A 24914-nucleotide genomic window follows, 5' to 3' on the forward strand; every position below is an offset into this window, starting at 1 on the left:
GCCCGCGACTTCGGCGTGGACCACGGCCGGGTGGCAGAGTTCAGCGCCAAGGTGCTGCAGGCCCGGGAGCAGCAGAGGGAGTTGGGGGCTCTGCTGCAGGCCGAGGACCGGCTCCGCTACTACCTCAACCCCCAGTACCGGGGTCTCTTCCAGCACCTGGGCCGCCTCGAGGGCGGGCTGCGCTTCCTAGTGGAGCTGAGGGGCGACCTGGTGGAGGGGCTGGCAACCAAGGCAGTGGACGGGCCTCATGTCAAGGTGAGGGTGGGGCTGGGAGTGGGTGGCTCTGAAAGGGAGTCGGGGGGAGGCCGCAGGGTATGTGGTTTGGGGCTTCCTACTCATGGTGCTACTCGTGGAGCCTCTGCCATTGGGCTGAAGGGCGTCCCGTGAACCTGATTCGCGGTTGGGCTCTCCATGGTGTGACACGAGCAAAGCCCCTTCCCGCAGGCTGTGGCACCAGTGGGAGATGGCTTTGCTGACATGGCTCAGGAAGGGAGCGGCCCGTGGTGTGAGGCAATGGGCTTTCCAAAGTGAAGTGGCAGTGGGAGGCTGGGCTGCGGGCTGTGGAGGGCTGGCGTTAGGGCAGTGGAGGAAGTGCCACACTGATGCAGCATGACGTAGTGCAGCTGATGTTGGGGCTGCCAAGCTGCGTCAGGAACTCACTGCAGGAGTGACGTGTAGTGGCGTGACTCCTGAGTCCGATACAGGGCCAAAAGTGACATAGCAGCTGTGTCGTGCTAACGGTGAAGAATATCAACAACAGAAAGGAGTTGTCATGTCTTAGCTCAGTAGTGTGTAGAAAATAGGTGAGGTGGAACATCCCCAGTGGTTACATGGTACAGCGAGGTGATATGGGCATGGAGGAAGGAATGATGTAGCAGATGAGAGTGGCAGGAGGTGACAGGACTTCCCAGAAGGCAATGAAGAAAGACAGCAAGTTGGTCAGATGCACTGACCATAACTTGTTTGTTGATATTCAGATACAAATTAAGTTTGACAAGAAAAGGATGGGTTTTTATGTCAGTGCTGTCAGTTAACCACGGTCATCACATAACTGAAGTAGCAACAGCATTGGTAAGAATCCACACCCAGTTGGATCATCTTAAGTAAAACCAGACTGAATTTGCAAAATGAGCAGGATAGAAATGTGTAAAACAGCTGAATGTACATGCGTCAAATAATACAGTATGTTCAGAAACATACTAAACCCATTTGAAAGTAGAAAAATACTGTCTGCAAAACTAAAGCTTCAATAAAAGCTTTTGTCATAAGCATTCTGTTATGTCTCCTCAAAATATTTTTTTAAATGTTTGAGTTCATCATATGACTGGGCTTAGTTCTGCACATCTGTTTTTGTAGTCTTTTTTGCGCTTGTTGATCAGTTTTATTTTTAAAATGTGATATAGTCTAAAAATGAGAGTTGGTGATAAATAGCACATAAGCCAGGAAAGATTAAGCGAGAACTGGTTTGCATTGGTTTTTGTTTGTGACTGTATTGGCTGTAAGAATTTACCGTGGATACTGTTTCTTTTCAGTTTGGAGTTTCATTTAGGTCATTCTCGTCTGTTTTCCACAGCGACCAAGACCAAGAACTACGTGCTATTCCAGTGTTCTTGCTAGTGTGTCTGGGAAAGGTGTTATGTCTTGCTTCTGAAATAAATGTCTTGCTCGGCCTTTAAAATCTATTTGCTTCTGTTGCAAGTAAGCGTCAGGATAACTATGAGCACCCAAGGGAGCACCCAACCCGCAGGAAGTCTTGACGGTCTCTGCAATGGAGCTGATAACTAGCTGGTGCAAGTGGTTTGCGAGGAAGTGGTGTGAGGGCATGTGTATTTAATTTGATACCTTAAGCCATAGGTGTGAGATACTGTATTTATTACCTGTTCTGAGGCTAAATGTCAAGAACAGAGAAAACTATATGGCAGAATATTCAGGCTATAGATTTGGGGGGGTGGGGGGTTGTTAGAGTTTTTTTCTTTTTAGTAAAGAATTTGAGTCTTGAGTAGAGAACTGTTCTCGTGATACATATTTTGGGATCTTGTAGTGGACAATTTCAGAGTGGTTCTTTGCTGGTTTCCCTAATTGCAGGAAAGAGACGAAAAAAGGTATAGAAAAGCTCTGGAACTTGGGATGGATGTTAACACGTCAGGATTCACTACTACACATGATGAATTCTTGTCTGCCTGAATTTCTGAAGGTATTATTTTAAAACAAGAAGATGCAAATTACCTGATGATTGTTTCTCCATTGGTTTCACTGTTCCTGAATCATTGACAAAATAGATGATGCACTGCAAACTGGTGCAGTATTGTCTGCAGTTTCCCAAGTATACACATCTTCATAATGCCCTCAGTTGTCTTTCATAAATCACCTCTTAAGTTGAATTGATGTTTAAAGTAAATGAAGAAATGCAAATGCCTAACTTACTCTGATTTTATGTACTGCATGACATGTGCCTAGCTGCACTGCACTCCAAAATGTGTCTCATTATTAGACTTGTGAAGATTCTGAGCACTGAAGTCACTGAACTATTTTAGCAGCGTCCATTAAATCAGAAGTCATGGTGCCCTAGCTGTCAGGATCCAATGTAAGGCAAATTGGGTTGAAAAAGCTGACTTAACAAGAAATTGAGAAGAATGGTGACTACCTTACTGAAAGAATTCCATAGATCTTGAACATAAACCCTGAACAATGCATTGGAAATACATAAAATGATGGACTGTGCGAAGAGAAGGAACATACGGCAAATAAGGTTTAGTTTATATTTTAGTTAGTTATTAGAAGGCAGAATCGTCACCTAGAACGAGACAGAAGAATTATAGGTATCCTCAGTGGCAAGTTGTTATGACATAGTAAATGTTTTTCTGTGGTTGTGTAAAAGATGATGAATATGCTTGACACAAGTTTCTTGATAATCAGATGGCAAAAATTCAGTGGTAAACTCTATTTTTGAAGCTATACAGCCTTTTTTTCCGAAGAGTCCACCAAAAATGTGTACAGGACATATGGTGAAGAGAAATTTTTCTTCATAATCTGTCCCAGACGTGGGTTTTCTTTTCTATTAAGTATATGAGTCAATTACTACTATCATAAGCCTCATGGATAATGTGAAGATGACCATTTCAAAAAAACAGTACTGGCACATAATAAGTGGTTTGGAAAGTTAAATTACAGTAAAGCTGGACCTAATTCTTCTTCATGATGCTGTTTGAATTTTTTCCCTCTCTCTCTTACATTCTTTTCATTGTTCTGTTCCTTCCTTCCACCAAAGGACACACACGTTTTCCACTGTCTTTATAAATGAGTTGATTTTCTGATGAGCCCTTGCAATGCAAAGAGTGAAATTTGCTGAAAGCCTGTTTCCTGAGTGTAGTTCTTCCTCTTACTGTTCAGAACCTTCTCATCTGCAGTACTTCTTTTTCTGTGCCAGCGTTTTCTCTTGAGATTTTTTATATTTTGCTTGCTTACTCAGTTTCAGCATTTGAAATACGAACTCTGGTGAAAAATTCACAACATTATTATTTCAGGGTAGCAAATCATTCAACTACTGCTTTTAAAATAATCTTCATATTTCCATATGATTTAGAAGAAGTCAGTGGAAGGTTCCAATTTGCTGGCAAAAGATAATGAAAAAGAGCATTTTTGTCAAATTGATTTATAAATAAGCCTGCTTCCATAATTAAGCAGTAGTTGGAGTGTATCTGTAATCCTGTTGTTCTTGTATTGGTCTACTAGAAAAAAAGAAATACCATAATTGTTTTGGTTATTTTTCCCCTCATAGCAGCTGCTCCTAAACACAGCAAGGACCTAGAGTTGGACTTTTCCTTGAAATTTTTTTTTTCTTAAAGCTTTCTCACAGATTTGAACACTGACCTTCGTATAATCAGGGAAAGTGTTTTAAATTTTAGTAGAGGAATTGGAAATGGTAGAACAGTCTTTAAGGGAGAATATTTTGTGTGTAGGCTGTACGTGGCTTTTTGGGGAGGGGAAATATTTGTGGTGATAGATGTACATCCACAGAAGGGTGTATTTATTTCACCCAGTTGTACTACCTTGAAAGAAGTGTGGTCTCATTGATGGGGATTCATGAATGGGTTAGAGTATTTGTTCACTCAGGTGAAACAGTGGCTATATGGAGAATCTGAATATTGAAAGAGTTTGCTTTAAAGGTCTAAGAAGCCCTTAACTAGAGAAACAAATGAAAATTAAAAGTTTTTCTATGAAAAAAGTGTTTGGTATTTATCTGTCAAAAGTCTTGCATAGCCATTTCATTATTGTAGATTTGATTTAAATTCTAACATACGTAAAGACAAATGTGCAACAAGAATTTTATAACTTCTGTGTATTTGTATCTGCACTGACAAGGAAATGTAGAAATAAAATTAAATGGATCTTCTTGATGCTGGAGGAAAATTACAGAATGCATTATATGGCCTATTGGGATTTTGGTTTTGCCCAAACTGTCTAAATCTTAGACAGGCCTTAGTTTTTACTTTGCATTTTGAAAGACCTATTAAAACAAGGATTACCCGCTGCTGTGTTGTAAATGTAAAATATTTTTCCATTTCCTCAAAACATATCAACACAGAAGCAGCTTGGGCTGTTAGATATTGGTTGATGAAGCATTTCTATTTTGTGTTTGTTCAACATATTACAGTAAAATAACATATACAGGTGATTAAGTCACTTGAAAATGCTTGTGCACACTTTACTCATTGTCTAAATGAGGAAAAATGGGAAAAAAGGGAAATAATTTTATTTTTTTTTTTAAAAGAATAAGTCATCAAACAATATAAAACACAAGAGCCATGGAAGTTTTCAGCACTGCTGTTACCACTGCAATAATTACCATTAGCAATAAAAAAGCAGAAAAACAGTCCCTTTTTATTTGCGTCACACTATTGAATCCAGTTCTGCTGATGGGTATATTTTTCAGTATCTCACCAGGGGTATTCTGATGTATATTTTGAAGCTAATTTGTAAAAAAAAAAACAAAAACCCCAAAACCAACAGAAAAACCCAACAAAGACCCCCAAAAACCAAAACCAACAGAAAAACCCAACAAAGACACCTTTAAACACTTGGCAGTATCAGAGTAGGTCTGTAAGTCAGTATGCCCAAATGAAGCACATCAGGTGAAAAACTTCAAACATTCCAAAGCCATGGAAAAACTTGACTCTTGCGAGGCAGAATACTGCTCTTGTAGCCCTGTCCGATACCTAACCAGCAACTAACAGTAACTGAGCCATGTGTTTGATACGCATGGAGTGTTAGTTACTGCTGTTTCATATTATGTTTATCAGTAAATATCTGCATATGAATTTTCATTGTAAGGGGTGTTTTATTTTTTAGTAGTTTGAGAGGGAATTTGACATAGTTCCCTCATCAGAGGCAGTTTTTCTTGATTAAAAAAAATAATTTAAGCTTTTCATAAGAGTTTTCCCATTTGTTGCCCAATAAATAGTGACCTCATGTGAAGATCAAAAAGCCTGTAATTTGCTCTCTTGTAGCAAGAACACGGAATGAAAAAAAAAATTACCAGAATTTATTATTCTGGGCTAATAGAAACTGAAGTATAGCTGGTAATTTTAAATACTAATCTGAGTATGTCTTGTTGCTCAAATTTAAAATTGAGATGCTGAATAATAAATGTGTGCTTTTTTTTTTTCTTTGTAATGAAATTTTGGAGATGTAATTTTATGACTAGAAAGGCCTCTGAAATGAAAATAAGAATTTACTTACCACTAAATTTACAAAATAAGAGAACCTAACTTGAGACTGTCATTGTTGGAGTCAAGCCTTTCAGAAACTTAGCATATACTATGGTATTAAACACAACTCAGAATTCTGCTTACATGGCTTGAATTAAACACAGTTTTGGATAGTATAAAGTGTTTAATGTCTTTCTACACTAAGAAGTTTTGTCAACATACACCATTGCAGTTGGACTAGAGATCGTTGTAGGTCCCTTCCAACTGGAACTGTTCTATTTCTTTGGCCTGCGTGCTGCCCTGTTGTTTTATAAAGCATTATTATTTACATCTGACAGATCATTTGAACTGAGTTGTGATTCCCCATAAACAATATTCCTTTCTTCCAAAATCATTACTGAAAGCACATCTGCTTCACTTTCTTCTTTGGTTGCAATTGCATTGCTTTTGTACGGCTGTATCTTGGACCTAAAGTAGCTCTCTAATGCGTTCTGCATCTTGAAAAGTAGCCTTCAGTTCAGCTGGGCATCATTATGTCCCATCGTATGGAGCATGCTTCCTAAACCTGTAGGTGCTTCAAAGAAGCAAAATGCATCCGATTCCTATGTTTTCCACTTTTGCCAGTATCCGTGTAGTATAACTGGCTTTCTCCCAAGTCACTCGTTGCCATCTGAGCCATGTTACTGCCAATAGATGCAGAGCAGTGTGTTCAAAATAATGACTAGCAGGAGTGCAGCCATCAGCAGTTTTCCCTCCTAGCTGCTAGACTGCAGCTTGAAATGGTGTTCCAAAAAGCAGATGGATGACAAGAGAGCCATAGGAATCTGTTAGTTTGACCCCAGATCTGACAACTCTAGCTTATTTTTCTGGCTTACAGTGTGCCCTTACAAAAGAAAACAAAACAATCAATCCTGAAATAGGTGGAGACTTTCACTGCACCAAGGGATATTTGACCAAAATGATTTATGGTTATTTTCTAAAAACTTCAGAGGTATGCAGAAACAAGGATTTGCAAGGGAAGTACCTTAAAGCCAGAAGAAACAAAACAGTCAGAATATATTTGTTTAGGACACATACCTCTACAGTTGGAGAGGAAAAGTGTATTGGGGGGGGGGGGAAGGGCGACAGACAAATCTGTGTATGAGAAAGTACTTAAAACTAAAATTCAGCTTTTCCCAATAAAACTGTTGCTGATGCAAGCCTTATTGAGGTTGCAGGCCAGTACCTGCTCAGTTGTACTGCCCAGGAGTTGCAATTCCTGCATGACTTAGCCGTGCCAGAAAGAGCCCTTTTTTGTAGATGCTGTTATGCAGACAGTTCTGGGCTCTTTTTGGTACAGCTTGTTTTACCTGCTACTTTCTCTTTAATCCACTAGCCCAGAAGCATCAGCAAAAACAGCTTTGCCAGTATAGATTGCAGCTACTCTAAATGCAGTTGAGTGATGTATTGTCAGAGTGTGTCAAGTGAAGTATCCTGAGCCAACAGTAATTACGCATTTCTCACAGTAATGTCATATTATAGAAATAGTCTGCTCTTTTGAGGTAGTAAGGCAGCACAGGTTTAACAAACGTGTCCGGTATGCCCCCAAATCATCAGACTTCCTACAAATGTGCAATAGATCCATTTATTAGGCAGGGGAAGGTATACTGCATATGTCCCTCAACTATCCTAGTTGCAAAGTTTTGACGTAGCTAATCAGATCCTTTTTAATGCCACCTATTATGTTACTTCCTCCCCCAGCTACTGTTGCGTAGGATAGTGTTACCTTGAGACAGAGAAGGCAGGAACGTTTTAATCAAAGCATCAGTGAAAAATTGTGAAGACTGTCCGTTGCTTGGGTGGATTTCGTTTAATGTGATCCTTCATTTCTCTCAGTTCTTCAGTGGTACTTGTTGCAGGTAGTTGCATATGCGTGGGTTTTTTCGGAGGTTTCTTTTTATGCTGGTGCCATGCATTACGTGGCTTCCATTGTTTCCCAGTGGGGATTACTTACCCTATAAATGTACTTAAGGTGAATTTTGTTTGTATTATTTCAGTTTCATGTTCATTTAACAACTTCTTTTTTACTAGCATATGCAGGCTTGGGTCAGCCTTGTGGTACAAGTGCAGGTGGGAGCACAATTTGGCAGAAGACTTTCAGCACAGTTTATTTAACTGAAAGAGAGCTCTACTGAGAAAGACCAACAAAAATCTAATTTGCAAAACTTGGGAGAGTTGACCTCATGGAATACTTCATGGATACTCCCTGTATTTGGAACAAGGCAATTGACATTTTCACTATTTGAGGTATATGTCAATTTATGCTTCAGTAAGGAAGCTCTACTTTTCTTACATATTTGAGGATGCTACTGAAAAAAATACAGAAAGATAGCATAAAATTTTCATGCATGACAGAATTGTTCTATGCAGATGAATGCCTGTTTTTTTCTAGATGGTTGGTATAGTAGCCATTTCTGCATAAACTAAGATAGATGCCAAAGAAAAGCCTATGTATTTCACTAACACAACTTAGTAAGCGTAGAAGGATGTTGTGGTTTAATCTCAGTCGGCAACTAAGCACCACACAGCCGCTTGCTCACTCCCCCCCACCCGGTGGGATGGGGGAGAGAATTGGAAGAGCACAAGTCAGAAAAACTCGTGGATTGAGATAAAAACAGTTTAATAATTGAAATAAAATGATAATAATAATAATATGATAATAATAATAATACACAAAGCAAGTGATGCACAGTACAATTGCTCACCACCCGCCGACCGATGCCCAGCCAGTCCCCGAGCAGCGGCCCCCCCGGCCAGCTTTCCCCAGTTTATGTACTGAGCATGACGTCCCATGGTAGGGAATGTCCCTTTGGCCAGTTTGGCTGTGCCCCCTCCCAGCTTCTTGTGCACCTCCAGCCTTCTCAGTCGGTAGAACATGGGAAGCTGAAAAGTCCTTGGCTAGTGTAAGCATTACCTAGCAACAACTAAAACATCAGTGCGTTATCAACTTTGTTCTCATCCTAAATCCAAAACACTGTACCAGCTACTAGAAAGGAAATTAACTCTATCCCTGCCGAAACCAGGACAAAGGAGTAGGTAGGAAAAAGGGAAACTGAAGGAGAATTTGACTCTGCACTTCAGGTATGGAAAAGAGCCAGGCTTTGTTAGGAATTTACCTTGCAAGCTCCATGACTGGTCATTACTATCAACTTTACTCTAGTTTTTATGCGAGGAGTTAATTTAATTATAAGTTTGGGTGGATTGGTGTAGATTGAAATATCTGATCACAGTTGGCTGCAAGCATAGTCAGGGTTTGAAAATTTTCATTTTTCTAATATGTTGAATTAAAGAATAAAACTGTTCTTTTTTTCAATCTTGGAATACTTGTAAGCAGTTACGTTGGCCAACAGGAACCTTCTTTGATGTGTGTCTCTTGACAAGTGCCTCTGCAACTTTCATCTTTGTTAGGTTACAATAGGAAATATTTTTGCTTTTTTATGGAAGTCCTGAGACTACATCTCAGCTTTGGAAAGCTGTTTTAAGTAGTAAGTGTTTTCTGGATATATTATATTTTTTCTTCTGTTGTTTTGTTTAAATGTAGCAAGCTAAAGTACATTGGAGCATAATTTTTGTCTATTTTATGTACAGCAGTGGCTATTTAATAAAGGTCTGACTAGAAGGTGAAGAGTTTTTGTTTTTAAATAAATGGTTATTAAGTTAGTTTCAGGTAAGCCTACCTTTCTGATCAGGCTGTTGTTAAGTTGGTGCTGGTATCACACTGTGTCCTATATACAAAGCAAATGTAAGAAAGAGAAATAAGCTCTAGAATCTCTTTAAGGGATATTCATGCTGTGCTGAGTTCAAGAATACTTTCTAAACTCAATGAATTTTAGACAGGAAAATCTTTAATAATATAGGCAGCAGGAAATTAGTAGGGAATATAAAATTCATTATTACGATGAATGTTTCTGAAAGTATTTGATACTACAGTTGGCTTTAATTCTGTATCATACTGTTCCAAATCCGTTCTGATTTTTGAGTTCTGTTCTCTTATGCTGCTGCTTTTGTTTTTCTTGCTCAAAAAATTTCGTACTTACAGAGAAGAAAAATTCTGTAAAGCCTATGGTTTTATCTGTAAGCCTACCTTTCTGATCAGGCTGTTGTTAAGTTGGTGCTGGTATCACACTGTGTCCTATATACAAAGCAAATGTAAGAAAGAGAAATAAGCTCTAGAATCTCTTTAAGGGATATTCATGCTGTGCTGAGTTCAAGAATACTTTCTAAACTCAATGAATTTTAGACAGGAAAATCTTTAATAATATAGGCAGCAGGAAATTAGTAGGGAATATAAAATTCATTATTACGATGAATGTTTCTGAAAGTATTTGATACTACAGTTGGCTTTAATTCTGTATCATACTGTTCCAAATCCGTTCTGATTTTTGAGTTCTGTTCTCTTATGCTGCTGCTTTTGTTTTTCTTGCTCAAAAAATTTCGTACTTACAGAGAAGAAAAATTCTGTAAAGCCTATGGTTTTATCTGCATCCTGTTCAAAGACACTTATTTTATAATTTGTCATCCTAAGTGGGTATGTGGAGCTCCTGTGCTGACATGAACAATCCATGCTAAAGTCCAAACTGAAGCATTTTTGTAGTTTACTGATGCCTAAATGTGCCTGTATATGTTCCAGTCACCTCCAGTAGATATGTCATGTGCCTTGGAGATCTGTCGAAAGTAGAAAGTTCCATGTGTTAATCATGGTGCAGAACGTGCAGGAGTAAATAGTTATTCTGTATCTTTCTCATAAAGAGCAATGGAAAAAATGTTTAATAAAGTAGAGATGACTAATAAAATATGGTAAGGAACTGGAAAATTTTAATTTGGTGAGTTGCTTTCTTATATTGATAAGCTAGTACTAATGGTTTTCCTAAGGCATGAACTGCTGAAGAGCTTCAGATATCAAAAATTATAGTGAAATTCAAGTCTGTATTTTCATCAAACTTCCCTATTTTTTTTTTTCATGGTATTTAAATCTGAGCACCTGTGCAACTGCGGCCTTATTGTCAAGACTGCTCAAATACTTCTATTTATTGTCTGCTTTTCATCTGCATTGTTTTGCATTATCTTCCATTTCCCTGTCTGCAGTTTACTATAGACAGTGTCTTTAAACATTTTCATTGTTTTAGTCCTGTGTGAGGAAAGCTGAACTGTTAGCGGTTAATCTTCTCAAACAGATGCATTAGTTTCCTTGAACTTCCCAGTGTTGTAGTTTGAAATATTCAAGGTTATCTTTACTCGCATTGGTATGTTCTACCTAGCTTATTTAGCAGATAAGTTCATCTTTCTTCTGTTTGCAGGAAATGAATGGAGTTCTAAAGAACATGCTTTCAGAGTGGTTCTCGACAGGATTCCTAAACTTGGAACGGGTCACTTGGCAATCACCTTGTGAAGTACTCCAGAAAATTAGTGAGTAAGTGCTAAAAGTTGCTAATGCGCGTTGATGAAAAGGTGATGAAATGGTTGTGACTGCACAGATCCACTATTTTCAAGATACTGCTTTTCAGTACTGAACCACAGGCAAAGTATAATTAAGGAATAGTTGCATTTAACACACTAAAGAGCACACTTTAAAAACTGAATTAAGTAAATGCTGAAGGGGATCATTTGTCCCATAATTCGATCCTTTAGCTCACATACTGCACTTCTAGACTACTGTCTTTTCTCCCAACCTTCTCAGTTACTCCTCCCACATTCCCAGAGGTGCTGCTGCTACTTTTCCTGCAAACCTAGATTCTTGCAGCACTGCCTTCTCGCACTCCCTTTCCCCCCACAGGTGCTCCTGCCACTGCCTCTGCTACCTCCATCACCACTGCCACCTTCTTCTCCCGTCAGTCTACACCAGCAGTGTTGGTAGAGAATTAATATTTAAGTCTGATGCAGCATGGGATGCCCAACACTCAAGAGCACGTTTTACTTCTAACGTAGTGAGGCTCCCCTTCCTGGCTGGAACTGCTGAGGTGCACAGAATTACTTGTGAACTATACATGAAGAGAGCACATTGTTTTTTATGAACATTCCTTAAAATCTACAACATTTATTTCTGAATTTCTGTCAAATACTGAAAGTCGTAGTGATGAAGTTGATGACTGAATCAAAGTTATGTTGTGTGGCATTTTATCATATAAAAAGCTTGAAGAAAAATGAATCTCTAAAGAGTTCTGAAAGTACACGACTTAAATGTGGATGAGGCCAAGAAAAGAGATCTTATACAAGCTAAATTTTCAAAATAAAAATAATTAGTGATATTTTACTTCAGGGTATTTTGGCAAACGCTCTAGACTTTCAATATGTAATAGAGAAAAGAATGCTTTGAATGATTGGTTGAAGACATGGCTGTGGGAGTGCTAACAGACTACTTTAGCTTAGGAGAACTAATTCCTTAGAGGTGTGTTCAGACTCATTCAGTATGAGTCACTCATACATCATCACTCAGATGATGAAATCATCATCTCAGTCGGATGTCCTATACTGAACAGAAAGTGCAAGTGAAATCTCAGATATGTAATAAGCATATCCCAAAGAAAGCTAGAGAGTGGATATGCAATATGGCTTTACAGTCTACTTTGTCACAGTTTGCTGATGAATTTTACTTTTTTCCACTTACAGCCTGATTCTCCTCTTTTGATTGGAGAGTTTTGTCGCTGACATCAAAGGGGAAAGTACTGAGCTTGTAGGGTTGGCAGCTGACCTCTGTTTTTAAATGAAAAAAAATATATATAATTTTACTTCTTTTTATTTTCTCATTGAGTTCTGAAGCTGTGCATCCTGTTAGAAACTGGGTTGATATGAAGCGTCGAGTTGGGTCATATAGAAGATGCTACTTTTTTTCTCACTGTGCAATCCCAGGAGAACCATTGATAGTCTTGCATGTTGCACTAACCAGTGATATCTCCAGCAGCATCCAGGTACAGTCACTGAGGCATTTAGTACACAGCAAAGTGCTCAAATTGCAATGTACTTCTTTTAAAAAGCTGTAGTTCTTTATAATTTGGGAATATTTGGTTTTGGTTTTTTTTTTTTAAGCGATGAGAGAATTGGCACTTAAAAATTACAGGGATATTCTGTATATCTCCTGTATTATGTACGTTGAAATTTTGGGGTTTTGCTCAAGTGCAAGAAGAATAAGAAAAGATAAGAAATATATAAGAAAACATAGCAAATGAGATTAAAACTTCAAAGCGGTTATGATTACCTCTGAAAATTTTAAACCACATTACAATTATTTCCTGCACTTGCTAAAAAATAAGCAGCTCTTCTTTCTACTCTTTGATTAGATTTTTGTTGTTTCTCACAGAGGGTAATGAATAAAACAGTGGGGAAAAGTGTTAACACATTTGAAAGTTAAAAAGAAAGGCCCCCTCCCCCATAATGATGATGATAACTACTACTAAAACTTTTTTATTTTATAATTATTTTCCCAGGCCATAGTGAAAGAAGTGCCACCTTTAGAAACAGAAGATACAGACAAAATTACAACAGCAATTTTCTACTCAATCAGTTTGACTCAACAGGGACTGCAAGGTGTGGAACTTGGGACTTACCTCATCAAACGGGTTGTAAAAGAGCTGCAGGTAGGTGTGGCAGGGTGTACTTAAGATGCTGTTTGGCCAGTGTGCTCCCCTTACGTTGCTGTTTTAGTTTCCATGTTGTGTCATTGCTCAAGGCAAGGAGCTGCTAGATCTTCCCCTACACTTGCAGCTTCTTACCAGATCAACCTTTAAAGATGTGTAAAGAGTTGGAAGAACATTTTCTGCTGTTGGTTAAGGTCTGCCAGATGTAGATACGGTTACATAGTTGACACGGTACTGCATGAATTACTTGTGTTTGCCTAATCATGTGCATAGCTCGCTTAAAAGTCAAATTAGTACATTTCTATTGAAGGTAGCTTTCATATAGCTGTATTTTGCAGTGTAGTGTATTACATGATTCACTACTGTCTCTCAGTTGAATGGCTGGGGCATTGTTAATGCATGCTAACAGGTTTCCTTCCAGGCCCCGATCAACATTTTCTCTCTTCAATGTACCTCACTGTTCCTCTTTCAAAATCTTACTCCTGCTCCAGTAACAACAATACTTCTTGTACATTAATTAATTCGTTTGCTTGTTTGTTATGTTGAATTGCCACTGGTTATGTGTGCAGTTTGCATGCTTGCCTTGAATATGTCTATTAAAAAAAAAGCCGAACCAAAAACTTTGCCCAGGCATTTCTTGCAATATAGTAAAGAAGATGTCTTTAACATTTGAAAGTCACAGGAATCAGTTACTTTATGCAAGTCAGTTCTATGAATTTATATAGTATTATTGCATACTATGGGATTATTGTTAGTAGTTTTAGGACTTCTTGTAGAACCTTCTTCCAAGCAACTGGAAAAAGGAATGAAAATTCATTGATTTATATACAGAGTGGTGTGAAAGAGACAGTCACATTTCTGTGTTGAGTACATGATTTTATTTAATAGTCTTTACTACTTAAATTATTAACAAAGCTACCACTTAAAAGTAATGATCACTACTTGTGTTTATATTCATCGTTCCAACATCTGGATTAGTAATGATGTCTGGAAAATTGTCTGTGATTTAGAACTTCAGTTCTACTTAGAAAAATAACTTAAAATTGGATGCACCAAATTTCTACCACTAAAAAATGATTGATTAGTCAACCACTGAATCATAGCTGGCTGCCCTGAAGAAGTCTTTTATTTTATTTTTAATGGATATTTTGGCTGAATTTTGTTGCTTCTTGCTTTCGGAATGGCTTTTAGATTAATTGTCTAAAGTGCAGTAGTCCAGGTATAATTAGGTTGTGCCATCTGTCTGATCTTGACTGAGGGGAAATTGGAATAAATTCATGCAGTTATCTGCTTTCACATCTGAAAAATAATTTCTGGATAATTGAGTTCCTCTCATAAAATAACCCTGTTGACAACGTATTTGTCCATCACTAAATTGCTTACAACACTAGAAAAGTTATGAGTGAGTTATAAAGGAAAATAGACATACCATACTTAGATGACTTACGTGCAAGTTCTAAAATTTGATGTGTCCAACAGAAGAATGTTTCTTATTTATACTTAGGACAAAGTTTCTACATTTCAGTGTTGTAAAATCCAGCCCTTCTTCAGTGTTCATCAAATACATGATGGATAGGAAACACTTTGGCTGAGATGCCTTTAAATGCATTCTAATCATAAAATTATTGCCTCAAGCTGAAATAACTTACTGAAAGCTAGGTGCTTTCCATACAATGCCAAAGATGGAGGTCTTCCTCCCTACTTAAATTTCATACATGGCTTTAAGATGTTATTAAAAACGTGCTGTTATTATTATTGTTTTATATGGCAAATCGGATATGTACTCAGTTGACTATGAAGTTGTAGCAAAACTTGAACTGCTTATTTATATTTATTCTATATCTATATATTAAGGGTACAGCCACCTTCATGTATTGTCTCTACACCATTGCTTTTCTTGGTGATAAACCTTGTTGGGGTACCACTGTAGGGCTAAAAAAGATAGGAGGGATAATCCAGGAGTGTTTATCCATGATGGATGTGGTTCTCTTAATAGTTTTTCTTCCACTCTTTGATGTTGTTAATATTTTTTTCCTTTCTTCCCACTTTCTTCCCACTCCTTCGTGCTTTCTTCCTCTTCGTTCCAAAGTACTGTTCTTGAATTTGTTGTCTTGAATTCTGCAAGAACCATCTCCCATTACATATTTTACATCTGTGAAGTGACCCTAAATCATCATACTGTTATCAGAACTATTTGATGCACTTCCGTAATGCCTAGTCATTCTGCTTTTGTCCAACCTTAATGATTCTATGATTCTATGTTGTAAATGTTGTGACTCCCATCTCAGTGGACTTCACCTTTCAGTGGAGAGAAGCCCATATATTTCAGCTTCAAAATACTTACACTCTGAAATTTCTACAAAGTTAGGTTGTTCAGGGCAAAGGCAGGGCATATGATGAGTAATACTCTTGGCAGCCTGTTTTACCTGTCTCCCAAAATTCTGGAAATCCTACTTCAGTGCATTAATTGCACGCATATGCTCTTTTTCTCTCTGGTCAGGTGTAAGCAAAGGACTTTCCAAGGTTGTCTGTGTTCAGATTGGACATAATTCTCTGGAGCAGCATTATAGTCACTTACTTTAAAAGGGACAAATGGTATAGCGGTAGTGCTGAGTTGACTTGGGTGACAGCAGCTGAAACAATATAGCCTCAGCAAAAAAATCTTGGGTCAAAAATTACATCTCATTAAGCAAGCTTCCAGCAGCCTTTGTAAAAATAGATAGTTGAGGTCTCTGATAGGAAGATTTTTTTATGTAACCTTTGCATGGCTTTGCAATAAACAAATCTTTATTTAAAGTGCTGCTAAATCGCCAAGTGTTCCAGGTTACATAAATTGAGACTCTCTTTAATTTAACTGATAATAAAATGCTTCAGGAAGAGGAGACCATTTGAAGAGGTTGAGGATTTTGTTTTTCATTACATTTGAATCATTGATGATTAATACACTTTCATAACTTGCCATTTGTTTGAGTTAACTTTTGTGGACATCTCTTTGATCTGCAGAATGTTATTTGATTCGTATTTTCCCAAGGCACTGCAAACTCTTAAAACTTTTTTTATCCTCCAGTAAAAATCCTTTGTCTGACTTTGCCTTAACCTGCTCTGACACTTCTACTTGTAAGTGCCATTCTAACCTCAAAACGGAATTCTCAGCTGTCATTCTTCATAAGGAAAACTCCAAATTGGACCTGTCATGAATGTATATCATTAAATCAGAAAAAGACATGCACTAAGTTAGAAATATGCTAATAGCCACTCTCTTTTTCCATCATTGAAGCCTTTATTTGGCAATACTTTTAAAAACTGTACTGAAACATTGATCTAGCAGGTATCTACACTATAAAGTTTTGTCTATGAATTCAGTTGGTACCAGATTCCTTAAAAGAAAATCTCATTAATGGACAATTAAGATAGAGCTTAAGAAATCTTCTCGCTAATTCACCTGAACTGGTCACATACGCTGCTAAGCATGAACATGGGTAGGGTAGCACTTCTCACCTTCAAAGAATGTCAAGTACAGATTCCCTCATGAAAGTATTTCTTGCAAATGGGGTTTTATTAGGACCGTAAGGAAAACTGCAGCATTAGAGGCTCTGGCGAAGATTACAACCCTCAGGGTTAAGCACTGTTAGTTTGAGGCGCTGCATAGAAGTTAATGGCCCCTGCTTTTGAGTCTTTCGCTAATTTAGGCAGATGGAGGACGTATGAAGTTGAGTTACAGAAATGGGTCCTCAGTTTCATCTCTTTATATGTGCACAGTTAGCAGTTTGAATCCTTAATATCTACCTAGACATTATGATTTGGCATTTGCCACAGGTATTGTAATATAATTGGGTAAAGGGGAGGGATATAACGGAGATCAGAATAGCACTTTAGGGATGTAGCTTGTGTCGCATACAGAGGGCATCCTGGGAGAAAGTATGCTGCTCTAAATAGGAGATTTTTCTTTTTTTGGTAGTTGCTTGACAAAAGTTTGCTACACAAATAGTTTAGAAGGTTTTTATAAACAGACTTCTATTGTTATCTGGGCATCTCCTGTTTGGATTATTTTGGGGCAAGCAGTGGGATGAATTCATGAGTCCACTGATACCACTTTGGTCTCAGTTCTCCCTGTACAAATCTGAGAATAGGCTACCTATGCATTCTGTGTAGTCTCTTGGTTATATTAATGTATATAAAGCAGGGAGCAGACAACAGAAATAATGTCTTGTATTTCTTAAATTTGAGCTTGTATTGTTCCCAGAAACGAATTGGATTTTGAAACAATTTCAGACAACTAGTAAGAAAACAAACAAACCCCAGATTGGGTGCTGGAAAACAAGCAGGCAAATGCATTTCTAGCAAGCTGATAGGTGCTGGTGAATGCGTAGACAGATAGATTTCTCATTAGACAGACATTTAATTCAGAATGTGTTTATAGCCACTCTAAATGGTGTGTAGCTCCGCAGAAGGTACATCATAGCAATTCAGTCTGCAGATGACAGACACAGATAACTGTGGTGAAGCCTTTGAGAAAACTGCTTAGAATTTTATAGCCTGTGGCATTTGGGGGAGAAAACTGATAGCTACTATGTGACTCAATAGAATGCTTAACAATTGGTGGCAGATTTTCGCTTTCTGGTTGGGCTGTTGATAATTGCTACCTTAATTCGATCTAGGTGACCTGGGGAGATCATAATTTCCAAAACAGGCTTTGCTTTCGTTGATGAAAAATGTGACCTTGGACTACAGCTTTCAGAGTGCAAGACAGTTTCAGATGAGATATTGATAATAGGAGAAATCTCTGCTCTTCTGCAATGAAAAAAAAACAAACTAAAAGACGACCAAACCCAGAAATCTACCCCAAAACAAAATGAGCAGCTGTTTCTTAATGGTGTGTGGGTTTCTGACAAGAAAATAAACATTAATGGATCTCCACCAATAGCCTTAGAAACTAGCACATCAATTTAGCAACAACATAAATGTACACACTTCGCTGCATCTATTTATTTTTCTGCAAGAAATGGCCGCCTCAGATAAGCTCCTAAACTCAAGCATTTATCAGATATGTAGTAGTCTGTACTGTAGCTTGAAAATGGGGTCACTTTCCCATGTCTTATCTGTCTTAAGAAGTAAAAAATAGGCACAATTTCCAATCTTGTATTTATTAATAGAGTAGGAGCTACTAACTTCCTGATAAATATTTTGGGTTGGGCTTGGTGAACAGGTCACTCCTGAAAGTGAATGATAAACAAAGAGCAGTCAACATCACAAGGAAGCAAAATGTCAGATACTTAATTAGGAACTTTGCAGTGGTTATTATTAACACACAAATATGGGAAGAAATCATTCTCACTTTTGTTATTGTGGATGGTGCATAGGTACCCTCTCGGCTTTGCAAGTGGGAGATGGGATTGGAGTTGTTACCCTATGGAAGCAGTGGGCATGGCTCAGCTCCTGTGTGAAAAGCCCTGTCTGTTAGCTCTGTTCAGTAGCAAAGTAGTATTTTCAAACACTGTGCTTTCTTAGCAGAGATGGTGCAGAAGACTTCCAGACTTGACTTTGGTAAGCAGCCTTTTCTCTTGGTCCAATCAGTTTTTCCTTTTACCTGAAAGAAGAGTTTCTGCTTCTCAAATTTCAACATTACCTTCCTTCTTCCCCTCTCAGGTTTTAAGCCCAAACATAGAATCACAGAATAGTTTGGGTTGGAAGGGACCTTTAAAGGTCATCTAGTCCAACCCCCTAAGCGATATATTCTCAAAGGCACTATCTTTTATAGGATGAGTAATATAGTTAGAAAAAAAGGAAAACCTTTAAGGAATGCAATCCCATCTTTGGGTCAAAAAGAAACACATCCGGTATTCCTTGAATCCCTACCTAGAGGAAAGTAACCTCTAGCAACCTTTTTCTCTTTTTTTTTTTTCCCCTTCTTTTTCACCCCACTGCACAATAGTAACATCTGTACTCCCTCTAGCAGCACATCTAGGATTTCTCATTGATAGGTGATTAATTTGAATACTTTTACTGATTTATCCCTGTCTCTTGTGTTCTTTGTGTTACGGACTAAAGATGAACTTTAAAGCACAACAGGGAAGGAAGACACAGAAGAATGAAACCCCATTTTGAAATCCACTGTCTTTTGGGGGGAGCTTGCTGCTGCTTAAGGATGCTGACATGAAAAGGGTACTTCTCATTATAGATTACAGGTTTGTGTTTCTGTACCTTAAGGTTCATTTGCAGGTCTGTCACATCGTAGACGGTTGCTGAGTTGTCATCCATCATTATTGTGTGGACAGGCAGAAGGGTACTGGGTCACTGAATCTTCAGAAGGGAGTTGTGGCCCTCCCTTCTGGGCAGAAATTCATCTAGCCACAGTAAGAGCTGACATGCAAAAGGTCAAATTGCTTGACAGCAGACTGTCTCAGCAGCTCAGCCACGGCCGGTCACAGTAGGGTTACCACTGGTCAGCTTTCAGTGCGCTGATGGCGAAACGAAGGTAGCGAGTGATACTGCTCATTACCATCTTGACAGAACTGAAAACTATCAGCTTTTTCTCCAGGAACAAATATCTTGAAGTTATTTTTCCAGCATCCTTTAAAAATTCACTTCTGTGCCATCTTTCTCCCTCCTCCTCTTCCAGGAGGTCTGTGGTTTTGTGCTAGTAGCGTTGTCTTTGGTGGGAGCTAGTGTTCAATCAAGGAAAGTGTAGCTGACAAGAGGGCATCTGAGCATAGCTCTCCTCTGCCATACTAATTAAGATCCTGTTGCTTTAAAGAAAAGTGGATTCCAAATGTGATGATTAGGTATACTCCTTGATTCAGAAACCCGACAAGGAGGTGGATGAAAAGTGATCAAAGGAAGATTTAGTGAGTGCATTTGATTCTGTGTTCAAATTTCATAAAGTTATTTTGAATTGATTTGTGGATAAATAGTCTTTATATCCATGGGGAAGTATTTAGTGTGGGCTTGGGAAGGGAAAGATTTTTGAAGTATATGGAGTTGCTTTGTTCTGTTCTCATTTTTGCCCTTTTTCTGCTCCTAAATGTATTTTTTTTAATTTACTGTGGTTCTTGCTCTCTTTTTCAAAAGCAGAGGGGAAACTTTTCTAAAAAGGCTGAACTGTCTACTCCAAGAAACATTCTTTTAATTAAAATGTATTTTCTATATCCATGCCTCTTGTAGCCATGGTCCGCAGTAAGCACAACCCTAATAGACTATTTTGTTTTATAAATGCTGTATTCTCTAAAACTGTACAAAGAGGTGCTAAGATATCAGCAGAAATTGCCTTCCACAGACATCTCTCTACGTCAATGTCCGTAGAATATTTTTTCTTTTATGAAATGCATATGTGATGTAACCTGATAGTTGTATTTCACAGATCTCATTACAGACTTATGCTTCAGAATTACTCTTAAAAATCAAATATCATCATGTCCTTTAGTGGAGACTTGAAAAAGTCACAGGAGATCAACGCTGTACTAGTATTGCATTATCTGACCATGGTAGCTATAGCAGTTGAGAATATGACACAGTCAGGATCTCCTGGTCTCTCTGATTACAGAAATGATTGTTTTGTTCAGTAAGATATAGAAATGAGTGTTTTTATGAAATAATTTGCTTTTTGCTTTATCCAGTTCTCGTAAGGAGATAAAATAGGGTGTTTCTTTGTAACTTGGTCTGCCTTTCTTGTTCCTGTCTGGTCCCAAAAGAAGAATTCTTTGACTTACCTATCTGTGTAATAGTCAAAGAACTTCAGATAAGGGGAGCGAGTGAGCTTATTCAGTTTATGCAACTGTAAGTCACAAAACTGAAGAGGTGGTAGATCTGAGCTGGCTGGTGTATCGTAGTGCCGGAAGCCAGCAGAACAGCAGTAAGCTATTTAGGAAGCTCTGGGTGGGAAGGAAGAAGATGTTGTAAATAACCAGCTGAATATTACTCAGTTATCGAAGTTATCAGAAATGGTGCCTGGCGCCAATCTGTAACGGAGGTATGCCGGGCCTGCGTTCCCTGGCTTCTGCATCCTCATGAAACAGAGTGCAGGTGGCAGCGTTGTGTGGAGCACAGCGGTACCTGAGGATGCAACAGCGCAGGTGCAATATAAACAACCGAGCAGCAGGCATTCCATTAACGTTTGCTAGTGTAAGGTAGCATCTGAGCAATGATGACTTTTTAATGGTTATCTGGGTAATACTCAAAAGTAGAAAAAAATGCATTTTGTAGTCATTTAAAGACAATTTTCTGTTGACATTAAGATGCTTCTGTAATGTTGATAAATGTCTCCGTTCTTACCACTGCTTCCTATATGAACAGTAATTAAAACAACGCTGCGGTTGTTTCAGTTCAGCTCCGTCTTCCCTCTGTTCCTTGCCCCCCTACTCCTTCAGTAGGGTTGATTTTTATGTCATTTTTGTTAATTCCAAATGACAGCGAGTTTAACAACCTTCTCTATTCTTCACATTGGTGTGCCCCAAAACTAACACAGTTTTCCTTACGTATGTTTTCCTTTACATGATTATGCAGTTAACAGCTTTTACTCATAAATTAGTAGGAGTAGAGGAGAGGCTTTATTATGTTAAAACAATTATTAAACTGTGATTAATTTTTTTACTGTAAGTATATATTTCTTATCTTGCTATTTTGTCAGTGTAGTTTATAGTTTGGGAATGGCATGAAAAGTAGCTGACCTGTATAAAGAATCTTTTTCAAAACTTCAGGAAATAACTTCTTTCCATAAAAATGTGGAAGTTGTACCTCTCCTGATTTTTACAATAGACTGAAATAATAAACTGCACTTGATTCAAAAAAAGATAGTTACATATGAAAAATAAATGGTATTTAACAGGTTTTAGAAACTTACATGTTTTGTTTTTTTTTTTAAATCTTACTCTTCTGAATAACTTCTTTATGGCATGTGATTGTATTTGTTTATTTCTGCCTATAAAATGGTATACCAGAATGTAGTGTCGGTAAGTACTGTATAAGTACTTTTAAATAGCTTATGTGTGTGGACTGTAATTCAGGCAGTGTGAAAATTTTCTGTGTTCTCCAAGTGCTTTCTGGTCACTAAAACCTGTTACTGGCAGGGTGATTTTTTTTTTTTTTGGTGTGTGCCTATGTGTATCAGTTAATTCTCAGCATCCCTAGTCTTCACTTGACATCGAGTAAAGAGTATGAGCTGTTCTTTCAAACTTCTCATTGTCAATCATGACAAAACTCATTAATTTTTTTTCCTCTCCTTTTGTCTGCAGAAAGAACTTCCTCAGATAAAAGCTTTTTCCACTCTTTCGCCTATCCCGGGATTCACAAAATGGCTTGTTGGTCTCCTCTCCTCACAAACAAAAGAACTGGAAAGAAATGAACTTTTTACAGAATCAGAATGGCAAGAAATCTCTGAGATCACAGGAGACTCTACTACTGAAATGCTAAAGAAACTCTTAAATAACAATGAGTGGGTGAGATCAGAAAAATTAGTTAAAGTGCTCCATTCACCATTTATGAGGCTCTGTGCCTGGTATTTGTATGGAGAGAAACATCGTGGCTATGCTCTTAATCCAGTAGCAAATTTTCATCTTCAGAATGGCTCTGTGATGTGGCGGATAAACTGGATGGCGGACACAAGCCCTCGGGGCATTGCTGCTTCTTGTGGCATGATGGTAAACTACCGATACTTCTTAGAGGATACAGCCAGTAATAGTGCAGCATACCTGGGGACTACACAAATTAAAGCCTCAGAGCAGGTTCTTTCCTTGGTGTCTCAGTTCCAGCAAAATAGCAAGCTTTAATTAAATATTATGAAACCTAAGAACAAGTGTTCCTTACCTATAAAGAGCTGTAATATTTTGCACTGTCTATATTTAAATGAGAATGTCCCTTGTAAAACCAATTTACTCAGTACAGCACGATGCAAAGTTATCTAGATTATCAGTTGTCTTGCTTATGTTGCCATATATTCAAAACCTAATTGACTGTGATTGAGTCACTGTAAGTTCTAGATACCTGTTATGTGCAAATGGGTTGGAGGTATGTATTAAAGGGTGAGTAAAATTCTCTCAATCAGTTACAACTCAGTGGTAACTTGAATGGATAATACTTGAGCCGTACCATTATTCTGTTGAATATAAACCTGTATAAACTGTGTCTTCCAAAGGAGCTGCACTTTGTCATACTACTACTATAGATAGTTCAGTACCAGAGTACCTGGAAAGAAGTATTGAATGAAGGTAAATTTTTGGTCAAATATATTAGCAAAATGGTAATCTACAAATTTATTTCAATTAATATCCATCTTATTGTCCCTCAAAAACTGTCATGTAAAACCTCCTGGTATTTTCCTTTTTCAAAACCACTAAAAATCTCACTGAGTCCTTGCTTTGCTGGAGCATGGAAAAGCCTTGCATTAATGTTGTTGAAAAATCAGGATCTCTCAGTGCAGCAGGTATGTAGTATTATATTTGCACTTTTGTCTGCTAAATTATAATGAGCAAGAAGGGAGCGTTCAAATAGGAGAGGGGAATAAGAGAGACTGATACTTAGGGATCAGTTGAGAAGTTTCCAAATACGTATATTATACTTTGGTTCTGGTAATTTTTTAAGTTGATAAAGAGTTTTTTTAAGAAAGAGGTAGGTGTGACCTGTAAACCAATAAAATAAACTTTCTCAACAAATCATGTCTTGTGTATTTCAGCATGTACCTTCCTTCACTTAACAGCCCTCCTTGATAACAGTGCCACCACAGCAGAAGGACCATCTTAACAGAATTTCATGCTGTTTTGTAATTTCTGATTTATTCCGTGTCTGGTCAAATTCCAGTCCTGTTTTCAAGACAAGAATTATACACAGGAGTTGAAAGTGATAGAGTTCCTGCTCGTGTATGAAAACAGCAGTGAAGAAAGCTGTAAGTGTCCAATTAGCCTTTCTCCTAGAATTAAATTATATAATTGGATACACTTTTTTTCATATTCATTATTAGAAAAAAATCCCATCCTCCAAGCTGGTAACCTGTTAAGGGAATCTATTATATATATCTTCCATGCAAGGAAAAGCTTGACTGAACTTCTGTTGATGGTAGGTTTTGCAGCACTGATTGTTAGAGAGCGTACATTCACTGCCTGTTACTCCTTGAGAGCAGACATTTTTATACAGCAGCTGGTCACCAGTGGCAGTGATGCCACGTTAGCAGTGGCGCATCGCCTGTGCCATGTTGCCTCTGTTACGTTTTTAAGAACAGTTCCAAAAAAGGGGCACCCTAGTTAGTCAACAGCTTTCTCATACATCAACAGGTTAAAGTTAGTTTATTGATTTTGATCAGATACAATTTAAAAAAAAAATCCTATCATCCCCTTGCCAGAAGATGTGTCCAGCAATTTTTCGGTTGCCAAAGCCACTAAAGAAAAGTTGAGTTCCCCTTGAATTGTGGTTGGCGGCATTCTGGTGCATATACCAGGGGCAATATGGCATAAGCCAAAATATAGGTTGCGTTTTTTTGGGGGTTTTGGGGTTTTTTTACCTTCTCTGGATAGCTTGCTGAATGCGCACTAGGAAACACTGTAGAAGTATAAAGATATCTGAAGATTTATTTGATTATACTTTCTTTATTCTCAACTGGGGAGCTAAGGAC

At 38.0% G+C, this 24914-nt stretch overlaps 1 protein-coding gene across 1 annotated transcript; it reads left to right on the forward strand.

Moving 5' to 3' along the window:
* On the forward strand, window positions 1-23958 carry MLYCD (malonyl-CoA decarboxylase; the record flags this gene model as incomplete). Its single annotated transcript, XM_009277335.2, has 5 exons — window positions 1-255; window positions 11045-11157; window positions 12496-12652; window positions 13169-13318; window positions 22546-23958. Coding segments are annotated over 5 exons (1209 nt in total), but the record flags the coding sequence as incomplete, so codon positions are not given.
* Window positions 23959-24914: the final 956 nt, after the last annotated feature.

Source organism: Aptenodytes forsteri, unplaced genomic scaffold (assembly GCF_000699145.1).
Source record: "Aptenodytes forsteri isolate BGI_AS27 unplaced genomic scaffold, ASM69914v1 Scaffold50, whole genome shotgun sequence".
NCBI lineage: Eukaryota > Metazoa > Chordata > Aves > Sphenisciformes > Spheniscidae > Aptenodytes > Aptenodytes forsteri.